The sequence below is a fragment of the Centrocercus urophasianus genome, unplaced genomic scaffold (assembly GCF_019232065.1).
Source record: "Centrocercus urophasianus isolate 14NV4802_14NV808 unplaced genomic scaffold, USGS_Curo_1.0 seq_18, whole genome shotgun sequence".
Lineage (NCBI taxonomy): Eukaryota > Metazoa > Chordata > Aves > Galliformes > Phasianidae > Centrocercus > Centrocercus urophasianus.
The window spans coordinates 25,032,379-25,050,907 of NW_024884733.1; the positions used below are offsets into that span (position 1 = coordinate 25,032,379).

Sequence of the window (18,529 nt, forward strand, 5' to 3'; positions counted from 1 at the left end):
GAGCAAAAAAGGACGAAGTGCTCTGGATAGAACTTTCCTCAAAGCACACTGAGATCAACGCGAGCCATATTTCTTATCCAGACAGGTTTTGCAGCAAGCCTGTGGTTAAATGTCCAGTTACAGTCTTTGTTTGGTCCATGGCCACAGAGAAGCAGAAACTGCTTTTTCTCCCAGAGAAGCAGTTCCTTGCCAAGTATCCCCACACAAAGAAAACAAACACAGGAGAAGGCACCATCGCAGATACCCAGGGAGATAAGCTGCAAAAACATGTGCTCTGGGCAAAAGTGCAAGGTGCAGAATGTGAGTTCATGATCTACATGTGTTCTTCACTCTGTTTTGTTTATTTTTGCACGGTTTTGATGTGTTAAATTAAGGGATAGTTCATGGCCGTAAGTCATCTTCTTGCTGTCGGAAGCCAAATAGTGGGAAGCAGGTATCTTGCACATCAGAGGCCAGCTGTTTCACAGGGAGACTTCAAATGACTAAAGCGAGAACATGAGTGGTTGTGCCATGGCTCAAAATATTGAAGGAACTCCAAAGTTTTCGGAACAAAAATTGCCTTAGGTCTCAACTGCAAATTAGAAAGGGATGAAAATATCTGCTCCTCAAAGCGTTTCAGTGATTGAGATCATCAAACTATCCGAACTGGGGCTGAGTTTCCATGATCCCTCTTGGTACAGTTCCTGCTCCAAAGGCTTTATTTGGAGCAGGACCAGCCTGTGCAGCACGTAGCGGTGAGTCCAAAGAGATGATCCCAGCCCATGGTTGGCTGTACTCTGCTTTAACTTTCATCTGACCTTACTTTCAGCATAGCGGAGGAAAAAAATGACCCATCCTAACCCAGCCATCCAGTTTCCTGCTAAATCTGTGGGTCCAATTGCCTTCTGATATTCTGTGTGCAATACAAGGTGGAAATCTTTAGGAAGGCACAAGCAAAGAGATCCTACAGTTTGGAGAAGAGATGGATTTTCTCAGCACTTACAAATGGAAACTTGGACATTTTTCTTTTCCTTTTCCAAAATATTTTTCCCATGCAGCAGCTGGCTGTATTACAAAATTAGTGCAGCACTGATCTGTAAGTGCAAAGACACCTTAAGGAATTTGGGATAAAGTCTTGAGGGGATCCTGCTCAAATCTGCCTGTTGGCTTTTGAGAACCAGCTTGAGTTTTCCTGATGTGTGTTTCCACAGTGCTGGTGGTCTTATTAACCATGACAAGTTAGGCAGCAACAAGACAACAAGGAAGAATCAATCCTTTTCCAGAATTTTCCATCATTATGGGGAAAAAACTGAGTATGCAGGAGTCACAGCTACTGACATTTAAAATCCATCAACATTTTAGTGTAGAGATCTGTGCTGTAACTTGGTGGTAAACTCAGTGGCCGTATATAAAGCAGAGTAGTTAAGCTTTGCTGTTGTTTAAACATGCTTCAGTCCCCAAAAGAGTTTGCATAAAACGCTCTTATGGACTAATCCATCAGTGTGGATGGGGATTGAATTCATCTATTAATTTGTTTCCAATTAATAACCCAATTGATTCAGAACAAAAATTACTTTTTGCATCCATTTTGTGTTTTCCTTTCATATTCAGCATAACTCACCAATGCCAAAAAAACCGCCGGGACAGGACCAATGGCAGCAGTAATTGTGTCACTAACTCACAGCTCAGCATCAAAGTTGCAGCTCTCCTGTGTGTTTTCCCAAATCCGATTTAAGCTCATAATGTACTTTATTAGCTGAAGACAGAATATTTAAACTCAAAATATTTTGTTTTTTAAGTTTCATCTTTTGAAATGGCAATTGGCAATATTCAAGCCACATGTTAGCCACTTGTTTTTAGGACAGAGGGTGTACCTTAGTACAAACCTTTCTCTGTTTCTTGAAAAAACAACAATAAACCACCCTTTGCCTTTTATCCACATCTGGCTGCAGCAGAAACAGTGACCCATGGAATTCAAAATTTCATACTTCACTGCTGCAGGCAAAGTCCAGAGGTTATTCTCACTGTGTTTGTGAAAGATGTAGCGCTGTCAGGAGGAGAAGTGCTTATTGAAAAAACACGTGGGGTTTCTGTGTCCAAAAGTTATGGAATTAAGCAGTGATAAAAGACTTTTTAATGCCCAGTAGTTGTTCATGGGATTTAATAGGGAACGGCTCAGTTGCTAATTGCAAGACAAGAGTAAACATCCCATGTCAGATCTCATGCATGGAGTGCTACAGCTCAGCAGATCTGCGATGCAGAAATCTCTCTCCAAGGGTCTGCAATTCCAAGGAGGCTGTTAAACATAAATTACCAATAATAGTAACCTCGATTGTAAGCTTATGCTAAATATATTGCAATACCATAGTAAGTCAAGTTTTCCAAGAATTCAAGGAGGGTAAGAATTATCAGAAAGAGGAGGATGAATCTAAGTTATTTTCCCAATGCCGCCATCCAAAGATCATCTTTCTCCATTTCTGAGGGCTGTGAAATAGAACTTAAGGTTGGTCTGAACTGAGAAAATAGGAGTAATAGTCAAATCCTTATTCTTTCTCTTATTTTGTCTGAGTAGCAGCCTGCTACAATTACTGCTTAACTTGTAGAAACCCTACACATGAGATGGCTGAGTCCAAAATCTACCATCATTTTAGTGGCGTGGTTTAATGCACATGGTGATGATGGGTTGCTGTTTGGACTACGTGATCTTAGTGATCTTTTCCAACTTTAATGATTCTGTGATTCTATTATTATTATTTTATCATGCCTCTAACTTATCACTTGCCCAAACTCATCACTCAAGTTGCCTTCATCTGGTGTAAAGGACTCCCCGCATTTAAAGTTGGACAGTTTTGTGGATGGGAAAATGCTGTCAAGTGAATGCATCCCTGTTGGAAAGAGATGTGAAATCCTCTGGCTGCCTCACCATTCCTAAGTGAATTTTCGCCCATCCTATGCTTTCCCCCAGCAGGATCAACACACTGCTGCTTCGAAGGGAAATGTCTGATTCCCAAATCTAGTTCTGGCTGGCATGCTGATCCTATCATCTTTCATGTGTGTGCAGGGAGGGGGGACTTTACAACTTTAATGATTGCAGAAAGAAGTTCATCTGCCAGTGCGACCTTTAGGAAGCACATTTCCTTCTGCCTCGCATGTGATTCTGAAAAACATTTGGTTGACATCTTTCTTTGAAGCTCCCCAATCATCTTACGTATCTACAAAATCCGAACAGCAAACCATTGACAGAACCACAGTTTCACAATATTTTGATTAAAGAACAACTCGTCCTCTCTGCTTTGATGCTTCCCTGTCTGTGTTTCCTGGAGGCAGAATTTCAACACTAAGCAGGACATTGGAACTCAGCCATTTAAAGGGGCAATGCTTTTTCTTTGTGACATTTGATAAGGAAAACACCCTGTAAGCAGGGCGTGAAGCAGGTATTTAATTGCTTTCCTTTCTTGGGACACTCTGGAGGATGTTCAAGTCCTTTCCTGACTAATCACCTTCTTTAATTACATCAAACATGTATAGTGTAGATGCAGAATACAAACAGCATCCTTATATTTGTGTTTATGCTTTCACAAAAGATTATGCACTACAGTAACCTTTGTAATTGAAACAGTGACAAGTGAAACAATCATTCCAAGTAGAAAAATGCTTTACATATATAGTGTCATTGATAATTTCTATTAGAAGAAGGAAGATCTGAGTAATAAACTCCCTATTATTTTTTTTTAAACCCCAAGCCAGCTAATGCATTGTATCTTATTAGTCATATGGGAATCATGGAAGTATTTCTTTCCACTCAGATTGCCTAAGAGTTAACCTAGGCGAATGGCAGAGCATGCTGATGACACCAGGACCGCGTAGATAAATTTCATATGCTTTCCAACACCATCACATTTGGTTTATATCAGCAGTACTGAATTCCTCCATAATTCCCAAAATTGCATTCCAATTAGTTGACATCCACATTAGCTGGATGTTAATCTGGTTAAAAATAAATGCAAATGAACTCATATGTGCTTGGAAAACAAGCTATTCCCACTTTGCTGTTTTTTGGGAGGCATCAGCCGTCTTTATTTCCCACCCCTTCAAGGCCACTTGAGGGGTTCACATGAGAAAGGTATGCTGAAACACAAGAACAAAGGGCAGAGCAAGAGGAGAAATGACTGCCCAGACTCTCTGAAGGCCACCTTCATCCTCACCTCCAAGCCAGATCCAGGGGTTCACATAGGAACGGCCTCACCGCCCATCCAGTTGTCTGTTGCCAAAATGGCACGGGTTGCTGGCTGTGCTGCCATCACTACAGCATTCTCCCAGCTGAGAAGGAATGTGATTAATGACAACGCTTTTTTTTTTTTTCTGGCATGGTACGAACGTTTCTAAAAAGAACTGTAATCAAATTGTAAATCTTGCTTTCCCTTTTCCCCCAAGATCTGTTTGCCCATCGTTCTGTTTCTAGGGTTATCTGTGCTAGCACCATCTGCTGCATCCTGGAGATATTACAGGCTTATGAAGAAAGCCACTTTTGTGAAACTGAGGGAGCATCAAAGGTGTGAGGGATATCTGCTCTCAGGTGGCTTCCAAGGAAAAGCTCCAGGTGATGACAGATGAGCCCAGGCCATACAGCACTTACTTCCCAACCTCATTTACTTGCCCAGTTTGCTCTCCCAGAGCTCCCGGTGTTCCCATGCAAAAATGCACAGTGGCATTTCTATGAGCCTGCAAGGGGGCTGGCCCATGCTGGGTTGGAGTCTGTGTCCCTGATTATAAGGGCTTTAATGTCCATTTCCCTGCTCCTTTGATCCTGCCCATGGCATGCAGAGGAAAGGAAAATCTGGCTTTTGTCTGAAGCACGTTTAACCCCGCTGCCCAGAAATGGGACCTTGTCAGTCAGTGGATTTCATGGGTGGATGAATGAGATCACAACAGTTTTCAGTTCATTAAAAATAAATGGCCTTCCTACCTCTTGCTTTGGGTCTGTTAGGAAATTAACGTGTTTAATATCAGACCTTAATGGCAACAGAACACAGCATTATTACTTTTATAAGACAAATACAAGCAGTAGCTATGTAGCTCATCATCTCCTGAGCTGGGGTGGATTTCAGATGAGCTCCTGCTGCCCAGCTGGTACAAAATCCCAGTAATAGGCCACAGATGGCACTGCTGCAGCCAGGGGTCACACAGGCGTTCTGCTAAATTGCTCCACAGGCTCTGGGATCACATGGCCTCATCTCCAGCTGCAATTTCAGACGAGTTTGAAATCAGGAGAAAAGCCTGCCCAGAACTTTCTTTCTTTTTTTTTTTTTTTTCCTTAATTATTTTTTCTCTCATTTTGGTGAATTCCAGAATCTTGACTGATTTGAAAATTTCTGTAGGAATTTTTCTCTTTGAAGAAAGAGGAATGCATGTGTGTCCTCCTCTATGTCTCCCCCCCCGAAATATCCTGCCTTGGTAGCTGCTTGCTGTGTGCACCACATGGAGTAAGCAGCTTCTCCTAGCTGATATTTGGTAATCTCTCAGAATAAAGGGAAGCCCAGGTATGAGCAGCAGCTGGAGTAGCAATATTTCCAGCCAGAAGCTTGGCGTGTTTGAGCTGTGAGTGCAGCAATCCATCAGGACTCTTCCAAGCAATGTGGCTGATTCTTCATCACTTGAAGACTTCCATCCAACACTGGGTTCCGTGGCACTGTTGTGTTCCTGCACATGGGCTTGATATTGCAGGTCTCCTGTGTGATGCAGGAGATGTGAGAGGTGAAGATGTCCATGACAGGGATTGGAACTGGATGACCTTTAAGGTCCTTCCCAGCCTAAGCCATTCTATAGCTCTGTGACTCTATGATTCCAAGAGCTTTATTATCTTGTGTGATATTGAAACAGAGAGCTCTAGGAGAGATCACATCTCGGAAGTCGTATGTTGATACATCAGCATTAAGTTAATGTGGCATTCAAGGCTTCCTAGTAAATCCAGCAATTGTCAGCACTTATGAATGCTAATTAAGATGGCAAATGTATGATAGCAGAAATGCTGTGGTTATATAAGCAAAACTCAGCTTGGCACTGTCCAGTGGGCTTTGTCCCACCTGCCCTGTCTGATTTAGGGGAAAGGAGGTGTCTGTCAGTGTCTGCACAAACGTCACCGACGGAGCGAGGCCATTGCATCTGTCCTGTGTGCTCCAACTACAAATAGCTAAACCATCTGATTCATACTTAGCCTAATTACATTAATCCTAAAGCAAATAATCCCAGCTCTTATGCTGTCAGCATGTAATTTTGGTGTTATTACGAGATCACTGAAAATAGGACTGGAAGGGAGCTCACCAGGTCGTGCTGTATGGTGGTGCCAAGCTCTTTGGTCCATTCCAGTGGGGCTGAGGTGCTCCAAGCAGCTGCATTCACACCAAGCAGCGTTGGCAAAACCCTAAAATCCACACAGAACATCTCTACCTTTACCCTGAATCTCTTTCTCTGCAGATGAAGCTGTGATTTCTTGCCTCATTCCCCAGCGGACTCAGAACCGGTTTATTCCTTTCCTCTCTGCTTAAATATTTGAGTTATAATATCATGTCTTCCCCCTTAGTCTTCTCTGCTCAGGATGACATGAGCTCGGTGCTGGCTGGCTTGCAGCAGAAATCACGTTTTCTAGAGCTCTCCTCATTCCCTGCTGAACTCTCTCCAGATCTTCCCTGAGGTCCAGATTACAAAGTTGGACCATTCACTGTGGCTGAGGTTTGCCAACCCCCGGCACAGCAGAAATGATGCATGCAGTGGTGTGACAGATAGGTGACATATGTGACAAATTGCACTCTGCTTTGTGTGCACCAGAGTGGTGTCTGCTTTTCATAGATGCCATTTGGCACATCAAACTGTCTTTGGACCATTTCTGGGATGGCTATCCCAATCTGTAAACCTTCTCAGCTCCCAGTTCCTTCCTTGCTCTCTACATCTGTCCTATTATGTACCAGCACTGGCTTTTTTTCTGCATTATGTAGCATCCTCTTTATTTTAGATGGAGACTTTTGGGATCTTATCTTGACCATACAAAGGCTTACAGCACCTGTTGTCTTGGCCTCACCTTAATACTCTTGTTTGAAAATACTTCAGGACAAAAAATATGTACTTTTCTGTTTGGTTGTAGTTGTTTTCTTAAACAAACAAACAATAAGAAACTCCAAGCAAACACTTTATGGCTTTTTCCAATCAACTCAAGAGCTGATTGTCAACGTGTTTGTGACCATGCTAGATTTTCTCAAGATTTATCCTGCACCTCCAGGCTTTGGCTGGCTGTGATGGAAATATTGGAAGAACTGGTGTTATTTATAGTAGTGGAAATCATTATTTCCACTTTCTTTCCCAACATCTACACATCTTTGAAAAGAATTGGACACTTCATTTGGGAGAGAACTCTAGCTCAGTTTTTATTTTATTCAAATCTGTTTGCTTGCTGTATTGAATTAAGCGGGTGTAGTGTAAAATCAGGATAAATCTGAAAATGAATTGCAATGTCTATATAGTCATTTTTCAGTTTCAGTTCAAGCAACTCAGCAGAATCACAGAATCATTAAGGTTGGAAAAGTTCACTAAGGTTATCTGGTCCAACCATCAACCCATCTCCACCATGCCCACTAACATGTCCCTCACATGGGGCTGATCAGACCTAGAAGCATTTCTCTGCTGCCTTCATAGCTATCCCACTTGCAGTACAGCATAGGTATGATAAACAGGATATTCTAGCTCAGATAAATTGCTAAATGTTGTGAGATCAGCAATTGCCAAACATCACAGCATAGGTACCTACCCACAGCCCGTCCTTGCAGGGTTGTAATGAATTGGAGCATAGAGAGGGAGCAGGAGCAGGAGATTTCGCAAGTGAAAGAAAATGGAGCCAAGTATGACATTAGAAATACAACGAGGGAATAAGTGTTTGTAGAATGAGGTCTTTAACATAATTGCTCTCTGAATGATTAGTCCTGAAGATAGGAGAGTGTGTCTTGTTTCAGGGCTGGACTGACTCTGAGCATCTGGGGCTGTTGAACAGGTCCCAGTCTCCCTTGGCAAACATTAGGATAAAGGAGGGCTTCTCCAGTGCTGGGAGAAACGGGCCCCACATGTGCACAAAGACAATAGTCCTTAGCTAATGCAATGAAAACCAGCCCAAACTCTGAGAGTTTCCAAATCCTGATTAAACCCCTCATGTGCAATACCAGGAAGATATAAAACCACCTGGGTTTCTGAAACTGTATTATTTATTTCCCTGCATGAGGGCACTGAGGTCAAGAAGAGCCTTGCAGAGGGCAACAAATTATGAACTTGCTTTCAAAATAAAGCTGGGTCTGTTCACGGAGCATTTACATGAAGCCTTAGCACGTGACAGCCTTGTGATCCATGTACCAGGCACAAGCAACATGGAGAGCAATGCACACAGTACTGTGTGATGGTTCACAAATAAATAAATCAGTGCTTTTTGACCTGTACTTTGCAGACCCATGGGCGTCCATGGACTATATCCAAGAGGTCTGTGAAATGTAGTGTGGGAAATCCAGTTTAGATGAATTGCAAGGGGATTTGCATCTCCATTAGAGAATGTTTAAGTGTCTGTTAAAAAAGTCAAACCACCAAAAAGAGGGGAAAAAAAAGGTTATAATTCTACGTTTGCAAATGACTGCTATATTGAAGGGATAAATACCCAGGAGTAAATACACACATTGTGCAATACTGCATTCAAAATAAATAAACCCTTCAAAACCAAAGTTCGTCATAGGAGCTGTTGAGTTACAGATGAGCTTCACAGATTTGTGTCTTTTGTCTCCGTAGCGTTGAGTCTCAGCATCTGTCAGTGAGTTATTAACCAAAACTGAAGCAGATCCCAGCCATGCTGGCCCAAGTTCCTGGCTGGGTATGAGAAATGGCCAAGGCTTAATGAGCCCATGCCACGGCTTTGATGTTCAGCTGTTACCTGGGTTTGCCATTCATGGGAAGGAAATTGCTGCTGAGCCACTGGAGCTGTGGCTCATGGAATCATGGAATATTCTGAGCTGGTAGGGACCCACGTGGATCATAGATTCCAGCTCCTGGCCAGCCTTGCTTAAGTTTTTCTGCCTGGCAGAGCACTCATGTGGGTACAAGTGCTAAGAGTAAAGCTCTTGGGATTCATCAAGGGGAGATGCTTTTATGGTAATGTGAAAAACCCGATCTATGCACGGAATTATACATAATAGTTGGGATCATATCTGAAATTATATCAGGTAAAAGAAAAATACAAGCCAACAGCAAGTAGAAACCTACCTCCTGTGGTATATTACTGTGTAATTAGTTATGTGTGACTGGGAGCAGATGAGGATCTATCTTGCTATGAAGCACCATTGCAAAAGAACGCTAAAAGCCCAATAAATTCCTAGCCATGACCTATCTTCAAAGATCTATTTGCAAAATGCACAAGGCTTTTTTTCCATCTCCCTTCATGAAAAATCCCCATTAGCACTGCTGCAGGAAACCAGCCACTTGCATCCCTTAGGTCTTATTATGCAGGAGAACAGCATTTTGGGGAGGTCATGACCCAGGATTGAATACTAGATGAGAGCAGTCCAGGAACAGAAGGTATGATCCCACATTGCTCTACCACTAAATAATCCTACCGCTGGGGATTCACTTCTCTGCCAACCACCCCTAATTAATGCTGTTAGGCACGACTCTAATACCATCCCTGCATCAGTCCCACAGACATCAGTGGCAAACCTGCCATTTAATTCAATAACAGCAGGACTGAACCACAAATACCCACCATCACCTGACCTTCAGCATGCAGGCGAGTCACGGTTTCTCTGTCTTTGGCTTTACTCTTTTCCCTACCAGAAGTTGCAGGAGGACTAAAATTTGTACCTGAAGTGGCACTGAGAGCTGTGGACACCATGCATAGCCTTCAGCATGAAAGAGCATTTTAAGAGAGGTATCACTTAATGGAAGTATAATAAAGGGTTTACAAAATTAATAACAAGGAAGGGTTTTGCATGGACCCAGAAGCGTGCCACGTTTTCCAGAGATGTGCCTCCCATCCACTATGGAAATCCAACCCGAGCCTGCTTTGGTGTGGGTGATTGCTGTTCCCACAGCTCCTGCCTCCTGCCTGAGCACTGCTGTGCATTTACCATCGAGTCCAGCAGTCATCCATCTCCCCTTTGCTTCTCCCCATCATGTATTTTGGGGAGTCCCACTGACTTCAGGTGGCAGTAAGCATTCCTGTGGAGAGCAGACACCCTGGTATATTAACTTTAGCATTCTCCTAGCTGTTTTTAAGGGGTTTTGTTTGTTCAAATATATGTTTGTATGGTTTTTTATATGTTATTTATGTTTTTAATAACTATTTACAGGACTGAGTTTAACAAACAAAACCATTTCTCAATTCTGATCTTCCATTGGAAGCAATGGGGAGGTCTCATGGCTCTAGAAATGACGCAGTGTGTTTGTTGAAAGCCCAACTTCTCCACAAAGGCAGCTCATTAGGATCCACTTGCCTTTCCCAGCAGCACTGACACAGGAACTCGAGCAACGTCAAGTTGTGTAGATTGGTGTAAATTCTGTGTGACTGGTGAACAAATTGACTTCTGAATTGGGTGGTTTTCCTCTTCCCACAAATGGCATTTTGCCTTGTCCAAGTTCACTTCTCGTTAAATCCTCCCACTGAACTGTGCTCAGTGTTTAATAATAGATGGATTGCATGTTTAAAGCAACTGATTTACTTAAATTAGCTCTGCTGAGATTTAGCAAATTTGTGACAAATATCTCAGTGCTTTCTAGCTGAACATAAATATGATCCAGGGAGTAAAACTGTCTGCCTTGTCGTGATGGCAGAAAAATGGAATATCAGAATCAGGCCCAACATTTTCAGATACACTTAGGACATTTTGTGGATAAATTTCCACCATATTTTGTTCTTGTTTTTTTTTTTTTTGTTTGTTTGTTTTTCACCCCAGAAGCCAGGAGTGAAACATCTTTGTAAGAAAGAGGAAATCAAGCCTGGATTATAGTAACAGATGCCATTTATTCCCAGTCTGGCAAATGACCCTGGAGTATATGGTAAAAAGTGTGAATAAAACAACACAGACCTCTTTGCCAGAGATTAGCAAGTCTGTTTATTTGCTCAGCTTATACAGCCCTTGTTTTATATTTGGATGCATATGAAGCACAACAAATAATTTAGCATGTGACAGCTGCTTTGTATAAGACCCCAACTGCTTTTCCAGCCAAGGCATGCTAGAAGGAGTGGAGGTGACTTCCCACACCAGTTTCTTAATGAGCCTTCTTTCTCTTTGAGATGTTGTAGCAAAGAAATTGTTCCTCACAAATGAACGGATATATTCACAACATTTCTTTGATTATTATTATTATTTTTTAATGATTCATCAAATAGATCTAGGTAGAATGCATGTCCATGGATGGTCTGCCCTTGCAGCCCATCCCATTGGGATCTTCCCAGACCATACAATGTGACCAGCATGGTTAGGGTGAAGCTGCAAAAGATGTTTCCATTGAGCAGTAGAGCAATTTGTCCTCACCAACCCTCACAACCAGGAAAGAGGCTGGTTGTGAACTTCTTTATTTCTACTTATCCTCATTTGCTCATCTAGAGTTCCTAATTTGTAATATTCTGCTTTAATATCATGCATTAAGCCTAAGCTTATAATGAGCGTGGTATGGGACGTACATGGCAGAGTGCATTATGAACAGCTCTGATTGACGGTGCCGTGCAGCGATGACAGCACTGTGTTTTCCTTTCATTTTTGGAGACTAAGTGGCTTACATGTGGTCCCATTTAGAGGATGTCTGGGTGGCAGCTGCATTCTCCTATGTGCTTATGAGAGGGAAATGAACTTTTCAGTCTTGAAATGCTGTAAAAAGGGGTTATGTAAGAAGGCTGCACGCAGCTATTGAAGGGGGAAAATATCCTCTCCAGACAATGTGACTTCCTGTTTACAAAACAGAAATGGTTTGGACTTGCCTCTGAAATGCCACGCAAGACTTCTGATGCTTTCCAGAGCAGTGTCCGGCTTTGGGATTTGAATGATTCTTTGGGGAGTGCTGTCCTCAGAATAAAAACCATTGCTGAGGCCGTGCATCTGAAACCACCCATCCGTTTCCCGGATTTCAACCTCCATCTTTAAATGTAGAGGCCTCATTTTTAGGGAAATGCTTGGAGACGTGGCTCACATAAAGTGCCTTTCTCCATCATAGCAAGCAAACTGTATTTATCTCTGCTCTTGTGCAAGAGAATCATAAAACCCATGTGGAAGCCAGTGGTGGGAGACGTTGCACTGAGTGACATGGTTTAGAGCAGTCACAGACATGGGTTGATGGTTGGAATAGATGATTTTAGGGTCTTTCCAGCCTTAATGATTCTGTGATACTATGAAACAACCCCTGCAATTCTATCTGTGGCCCGTGGTCCACTAGGACCTGACAACACGCATCTCTTCTCTTTTTCTGGATGCTGGCAAGCAGTTTTTTTTCCCTTTTCATTTTCTGCAGCATGAGCTGTCCCCACAGCTCAGCACTCATTCAGAGGGGAAGCCAAGAGCAATTGAGTTGTTCTTGTGGTGTTTTGGCACCAAGGAGTGAGTGAGTAAGTGACCGAGTCCTGCCAAGACCAGATGGTCCCTTCGAGTAGAGTTGTGGCCTCTGGTGACAAAGTGCAAGGAGGTTGCCAGCAGAGGGCTGACCCAGCAAAAAGCTGGTTTATTTATACATTTCAGCATGTGCTGAATGTGTGTGCTGAGTGGAAGGAGTGAGGGAGAGCAGTGTGATGAAAAGCATGCTTTGCAAATAAATGGATAGTAGGGTTGCACGTTTGAGATCTGTGCACCAATTTCCAGTGAGAAAACATCCCATGGGAGCTCACAGAAAGAAAGGAACCAGTTCCCAAGAGGTCCCTGCCCCCCACTCAGCAATCAGAGGCTAATGGTTCTGGGCACATGTTGTATCTGATTTCCAAAAGATGAGCTGGGCTGTTAGATGGCCTTCCCATCCCTGGTGCTGTGACCCTCAAAACTGAGAAGCTGTGCTCATTTGGGACCAGCTACCTCCTTCCTTTACTCATCTCTGTAGTACAATTGGGAGACAGGGAAAAAGTCTTGGTGTCTATGGCACAAAACCTGCACAACTTTGAATCCTGCTTTTTACATGCATATAATACTGTTGTCATGAACTATTAGGTCATGGCCTGAACCAGTGATTGAACACCTGGTGAAGGGGAGTAGCCAGCCCTGAGAGCACAGGTGGAAGCAATTCACCTGTGCAACCAGAAGGGTCCACCCCTCCCTAACCTCATTTAAGGGCTGGCAGCTGTAAGAGAAAGATCTCTGCTTGGATATTCCTTCTTTTGGAGTGTTTGGTGAGCCTCGATCCTTGGAAAGGGGTAAGTGATTCTTTCTTTTTTTTATTACTGGAACATGACTGCTGTTTTCTTGGGTTTAAAGCAACTGTATCTGCTGCTGTCTGCTGCTGCTTACATATGTTAAACAAGAAATGCGTCTCGCTGTGTTTGGCTTCTTTGGGATTTGTGTTAGCATTGCTGATGTACTTGTTGTTATACTGCTAGCTGGTAAGCTGTGTCCAGGAAGCATGCCTGCTTGCCCTCAGTGTTCATGAGTCATTGGGTCATTCCTATTGCATGTGCAGTATACCTCAAATGATTCTTAGATACTCAAAAAATACACAGTGTCTGTGTTTACTGAATTGGCTTTTTTTTTTTTTTTTTGTGTGTGTTACAAGGCAGGCATGGAGAGGAGACCTTTCTCAGGCTCCTTGTTTCTTTCTGCTCCCTAAACAACTCATTAATCACTTGTACAATGTAACTGAACTCCAGGCTACTGCCTTCTGCCTTGAAAGCAACACTGTCCTTTCTGAAGCATCTGTATCTGGGAAGCATGGTCTTTGTTGTTGTGTTTTTTCTGCAATCTGATGTAGCCCTGAGTGTCTGTCTTGCTGGGAGCAACAAATGGGTCCAAGCTTTGCCTACATCTGTGAAGGTTGTCTGAAATCTTCCTTGTTGATAAGCTGGAGAAAAATGTGGTGCTCAGTCCTTCATGCACCTCACTTGGATGAACTTTGGGTTATGGTGTGGACAAGTTCTATTTGGGTTCAGAGTAGTTGTTTTTGTTGCTGAGGTTGACTTCTGACGTTTCTCACCCTGATCTCATTATGTTTCTGCCCATTAAAAGGCCACCTAATTCCCCTCTGGTCCATGTGGGTCTCTGGAAGTTCATCAGATGTCAGGCTGAGATGAATTGCCAATGGCCCAAGCAGGGTATTAAGCTGCGTATGAAGAAAACCTCCTTGACCTGATGAATCCCAGAGCCAGTCAGGGAAGGTTATTGACAGAGAAGTCAAAGCAGAGCATGGGGAGTTCTCATCTATAGGAAAACACCATGGGGCTCAGTGAGAGGAGGAGAGGCATGGCCTTGGGGTGCCTGGAGTGCTTCAGTGGCTGTGGTCTAGCTGCAAACTGAAGGATCTCTAGTAGAGGATAAGCAGGGAACCTGTCCTTTTCACCAAGAAATGAAAAGGAGGAAAAGTGAAAATAAACTTTGAAAATGGAAACTAAATTCAGAAGGAATAAGTTTGGGGGGGGGGCGGGCGGAGCAACCATCCACCAAAAAGCGTTGCTCTGCTGAGGTCAAGGCAGAGAAGTGTCTACGTGGGGTTAAGGCACAGTATGTGGTGAGAAAGGGAGATGGTGGTGAAAACAGAATGGGAGAAGACAAAGACGCTGCTTCCCCCATGCTCCTCTGTCACAACAAGTCTACTTTGTGACCCCATCACATCTGCCTCAATCTGTCTTCATTTGGCTCTGAACAGTGATAGAGAGCTCAGCAGGTTTTCATTATGGCAATGTGATTAGGGCTCATGATGACTTGTGGAAAATCCTCCCCTTTATACAAAAACGGCTAGATGGGCCTTGCTGGTTTCATGCTGCTGCTGGAAAATGGGCCTGGGAAGGCTGACCAGAGGTTGGCACAAGGGGGAAGACTGTATTTTCCTTGCAATTCTTTGCTTTTAGCACTAATAACCTGGTAATGCCTCCCAGCTTGCTGCTTCCTCCAGCCAGCCCTGTGCTTGTGGTTAGTGCTGAAGCTCATTGTGCTGAGCAATTGCACTTTGTTATTTTAAAAATTACAATACAAAAAAAGATATTTCATAGTGGGGAAGAAGCCAGTCTTTGCCACGCCATGCCTGGTGGAAGTGAGATGCTGCTCCACTAAGCATCACAGGATGGTCAGTGTGAGGCAGGTGACTGTAGAGTCATGCCAGCTACTTCTGACACTAACAGATTAATAGTCCTTTAAAAAAGAAAACTTGCCTTTATTGTGCAGGCTACAGGAAGCTGCAATGAGCTGATGTAAGCCTGAGGAGCATCCAGGGAGTATTCACACCTCTGCAGCTTTGTGTGTCCACTTCATATCACTGGCTGGCAGCATCTATTGCTTTATGTTGGTGTCTGCAGGCGGCTTGGTGCAGAATGCTTCTGGGAGCTCAGGAAGGTGTTGAGTTCTTCCCTGCATGGAGTATGATCAGGCTGACACCCTAATATTCCATGTCACCTGGCATCAGGCAATGATTTACTCTTTCAGAGCAGTGCACTAACAGCGCTGCATCACTTATGAACTGCATCTCTTGCTCTTTGGTCCAAATTTCAGCAAGGAGAAATACCTCATATAATGTTCATTGTCACTATTACCTGTCTTTCTACAAACACTAGAAGCACGCCCCAGCTGAATACGAATTGCCTCATCCCTAGAACACCCAAGGTCAGGCCTGATGGGGCTCTGAGCTTCTGATGGAGCTGTGCTCATTGCAGGAGAGATGGGCTAGATGACATTTAAGGGTTCCTCCTGACTCAAATGAATCTATGATTCCGTAAGTGCTGTTTTTCATTGGCAAAAATGCAAAAAATGGCAGTCCTTTCTTAGACATTCTGCTGTCTTATGAAACAGACATGGCTTGAGTCACATTTACGGGGAGGGAGGAGAATGTTCCCACAACCTGGCATGTCAATGTCTTCTTGAGCTCTGAATAAGTGTGCTTGGAGCCCTGATAACAGGGCACCAATGATATGTTTTGTGTGGTGATGGGTTGATGGATGGACCAGATAATCTTTATGGTCTTTTTGCAGCCTCTATCGTCCTATGCCACATACTTTCTCCAACCCTGTGGACACTCGTATGCCTTCCTAGAGGAACAATTCCTCTTTGGAGGCAGAAGAGATGCATGTGCTGATGACCTTTTGTGTCTTTTTACATGTGCATGGATGCCCTAGATGCTCTTGACTAGGTCAGTGAAAACTGCTGACTCCATCTCTCCCCCCTACCAGCCATAAAGGGGTCTGGGACTTGGTTAGAGGCTCTGACAAACATCTCAGGACTCTGGTGGCAAGACAACATGAGTTGCTCCCAGGTTGTACCAGGGCTTTGCCAAACCTCCTTGACTTCTTGCAATGAAATTTGTCCCTCTGTGTGCTCAGAGCCAGCCTAGGGCAAATCAAGACATCCCCACTGGCTGGTTTGGCAGTTTCCAGCTCGCTGCTGCCCATCACAGCTCTGCACCTTCCTTTCCAGCCACTCAGGTTGCAACAGACTTTTCCTTTCCTTTTATTTCTCTTTTTCTTCTGGTTCAGTGTGGATTACAAATAATGTCTGAAGCTCATCAAGGAAATGACTTCAGGTTTTAAGTTCTTTGCCGGGGTTGCTTTGAATATGTGGGTGCTTTTCTGCTGTTTTTTTCTTTCCTGTGCATCCGATAAACAGCTTCCCCTCTAGAAATGAATACAGGATGATATCACAGCTCAGTGAAATGCACTTGTTGCTTTAGCTCTCCTTGTGTTTCTAAGAGCTCACTCAAATTTCACCAAAGTTGGCTCTATTTCAAAGCCTAAGATGATGGATCATTGGGCCAGATTTCTCCTCTTACTTTTACTATTCCGGAGCCAGAAAAATTAATAACGCTGTGATTTTACTAGGGAATGTTATACATTACCAACCATGAATACTTGAATGTAGGTATTTGCCATGACCGCCTTGCTGGCTCATTTAGCCACTTTCCTCTCCTCGAGGTCTGGGTCCTTACAGCAGATTTTTCAGGTGGAACTGTGTTTATTTCTATTTTCTGGAAGGAAGGAGGAAAACGCAACTTGACAGAGGGGTAGGAGCCACCTCACCTACCTACCAACCTATGTTAGCTAGTGCCCATTGCAGTCAATGAGGAGACACAGGCTCCTCAGGAGTGTAGATGCCCAAAACACACTGTAGATATCTCAGTCTTTTCACTGAGTACAGATGGAGTTGGAGGCAGTGAGATGAAATCTGCCTGAGCTAAGAGACAGTGATTTTTTTTTTTTTATAGTGTAAGAACAAATTAAATCTTTCTCCCACACTACTAAGTTTGAGTTTTCTCTTCAGAGTTACAGCACTTTCCTTCGAACTCGGTGCTACCCAAAACTCACTGAGGACTGGATCTCTGGGACACCTACAGAGAAGCATTTGCAGAATAGGAGTTAAAGTCATGTTCCATGGGTATAAAGATTCTCATGGCTTTGCAGGAGTGGGAAAAAAAAAAAAACCCTATCTATGCAGGACAGGGTAACTTTAAGTTAAATATTTCAGGGATGGCTACTATTAGGATTACTACTGTACAAGTATCTGTCTTCTGTCGCATAAAACAGCATATTATTTAGGTGGTTGTAATATTAATTAACGATCACCCTCTCAGATGAGTGCATTATGGAGTGATAAGTGGCACTTTGTAAAGACTGGTAATCAAAAGCCAACTGATTTTTTTCTGATCCCATACAAAATTCATCTAGAAAATGGGAGATTGTTAGAAACCTTGTTTGAGAAAGACTGGCACTTTTTTTGTTCTTTTTTTGAGAGGAAAGGGAGGGAGATTTATGGCTTTCCCTTAAGGAAATTATGACTCCATCACACAGTTACCAATGCAGAAAGACAGCAATCCGTGATTCTTGCCCTTTATCTTAGGGGTGTTAATTCAATTTGCATCTTGGGAAATAAACTTCATTTCTGCAAAGTCCCTGAACACCTCACACAGGCAGAAGTCAGGAGAAAAACTGTTGAAGAGTGATCCTTGAGAAGTCTGGATCCACAGGAGTGCTGAGGAGGGTTGAATGTCAGCTCTACATCCAAACCTCAGCCAGTAGAGAAAGGATGACATCTCCATGATTCAATTTCTCCAGCTGGTTTCTTAATTCCTTTGCCACATGGATGTGAAGTGCTACTTCCTCCTTTCTCCAGAGAGTTCAGTAATCTTGTTTGTGCACCAGTGGCGATTAAAAAATGGATTGCTCAGGTTGAAGGCATTTCAAGACCAGCAGGCTGGCTAAAGCAGATATAGTTGGTTATGGGAGACTGGTAAAGGCCCACATAGAGTGGCTCATTACCTCGAGACTCTGTGACTAATGTTTTGAGATTTGTTTGTTGGCACTGATATTTTGAATGGCACTGATGAGTTCTTGTCAACGGTGCTCTGTCCCACTGGGGCAGCTCCT

General features: G+C 43.2%; 1 protein-coding gene across 9 annotated transcripts in view; it reads right to left on the reverse strand.

Moving 5' to 3' along the window:
* LOC122160563 overlaps positions 1-18,529 on the reverse strand; it is a 50,350-nt gene that overhangs the window by 7,657 nt on the left and 24,164 nt on the right. For 3 of the 9 annotated variants that reach the window (XR_006168871.1, XR_006168869.1, XR_006168868.1), the window contains one exon: positions 14,601-16,783. The exons of 1 other annotated variant lie outside the window; for it this stretch is intronic. Coding sequence is in view for 3 of the 8 variants with exons in the window: in XM_042819208.1 (XP_042675142.1) it covers positions 16,652-16,783 (132 nt within the window). In the remaining 5 variants the exon portion in view is untranslated. Of the gene's footprint in view, positions 1-14,589; positions 17,494-18,529 lie in introns of those variants that run through there. 5 more of the 9 variants (XR_006168872.1, XR_006168870.1, XM_042819210.1 and 2 more) reach the window with 4 other exon arrangements.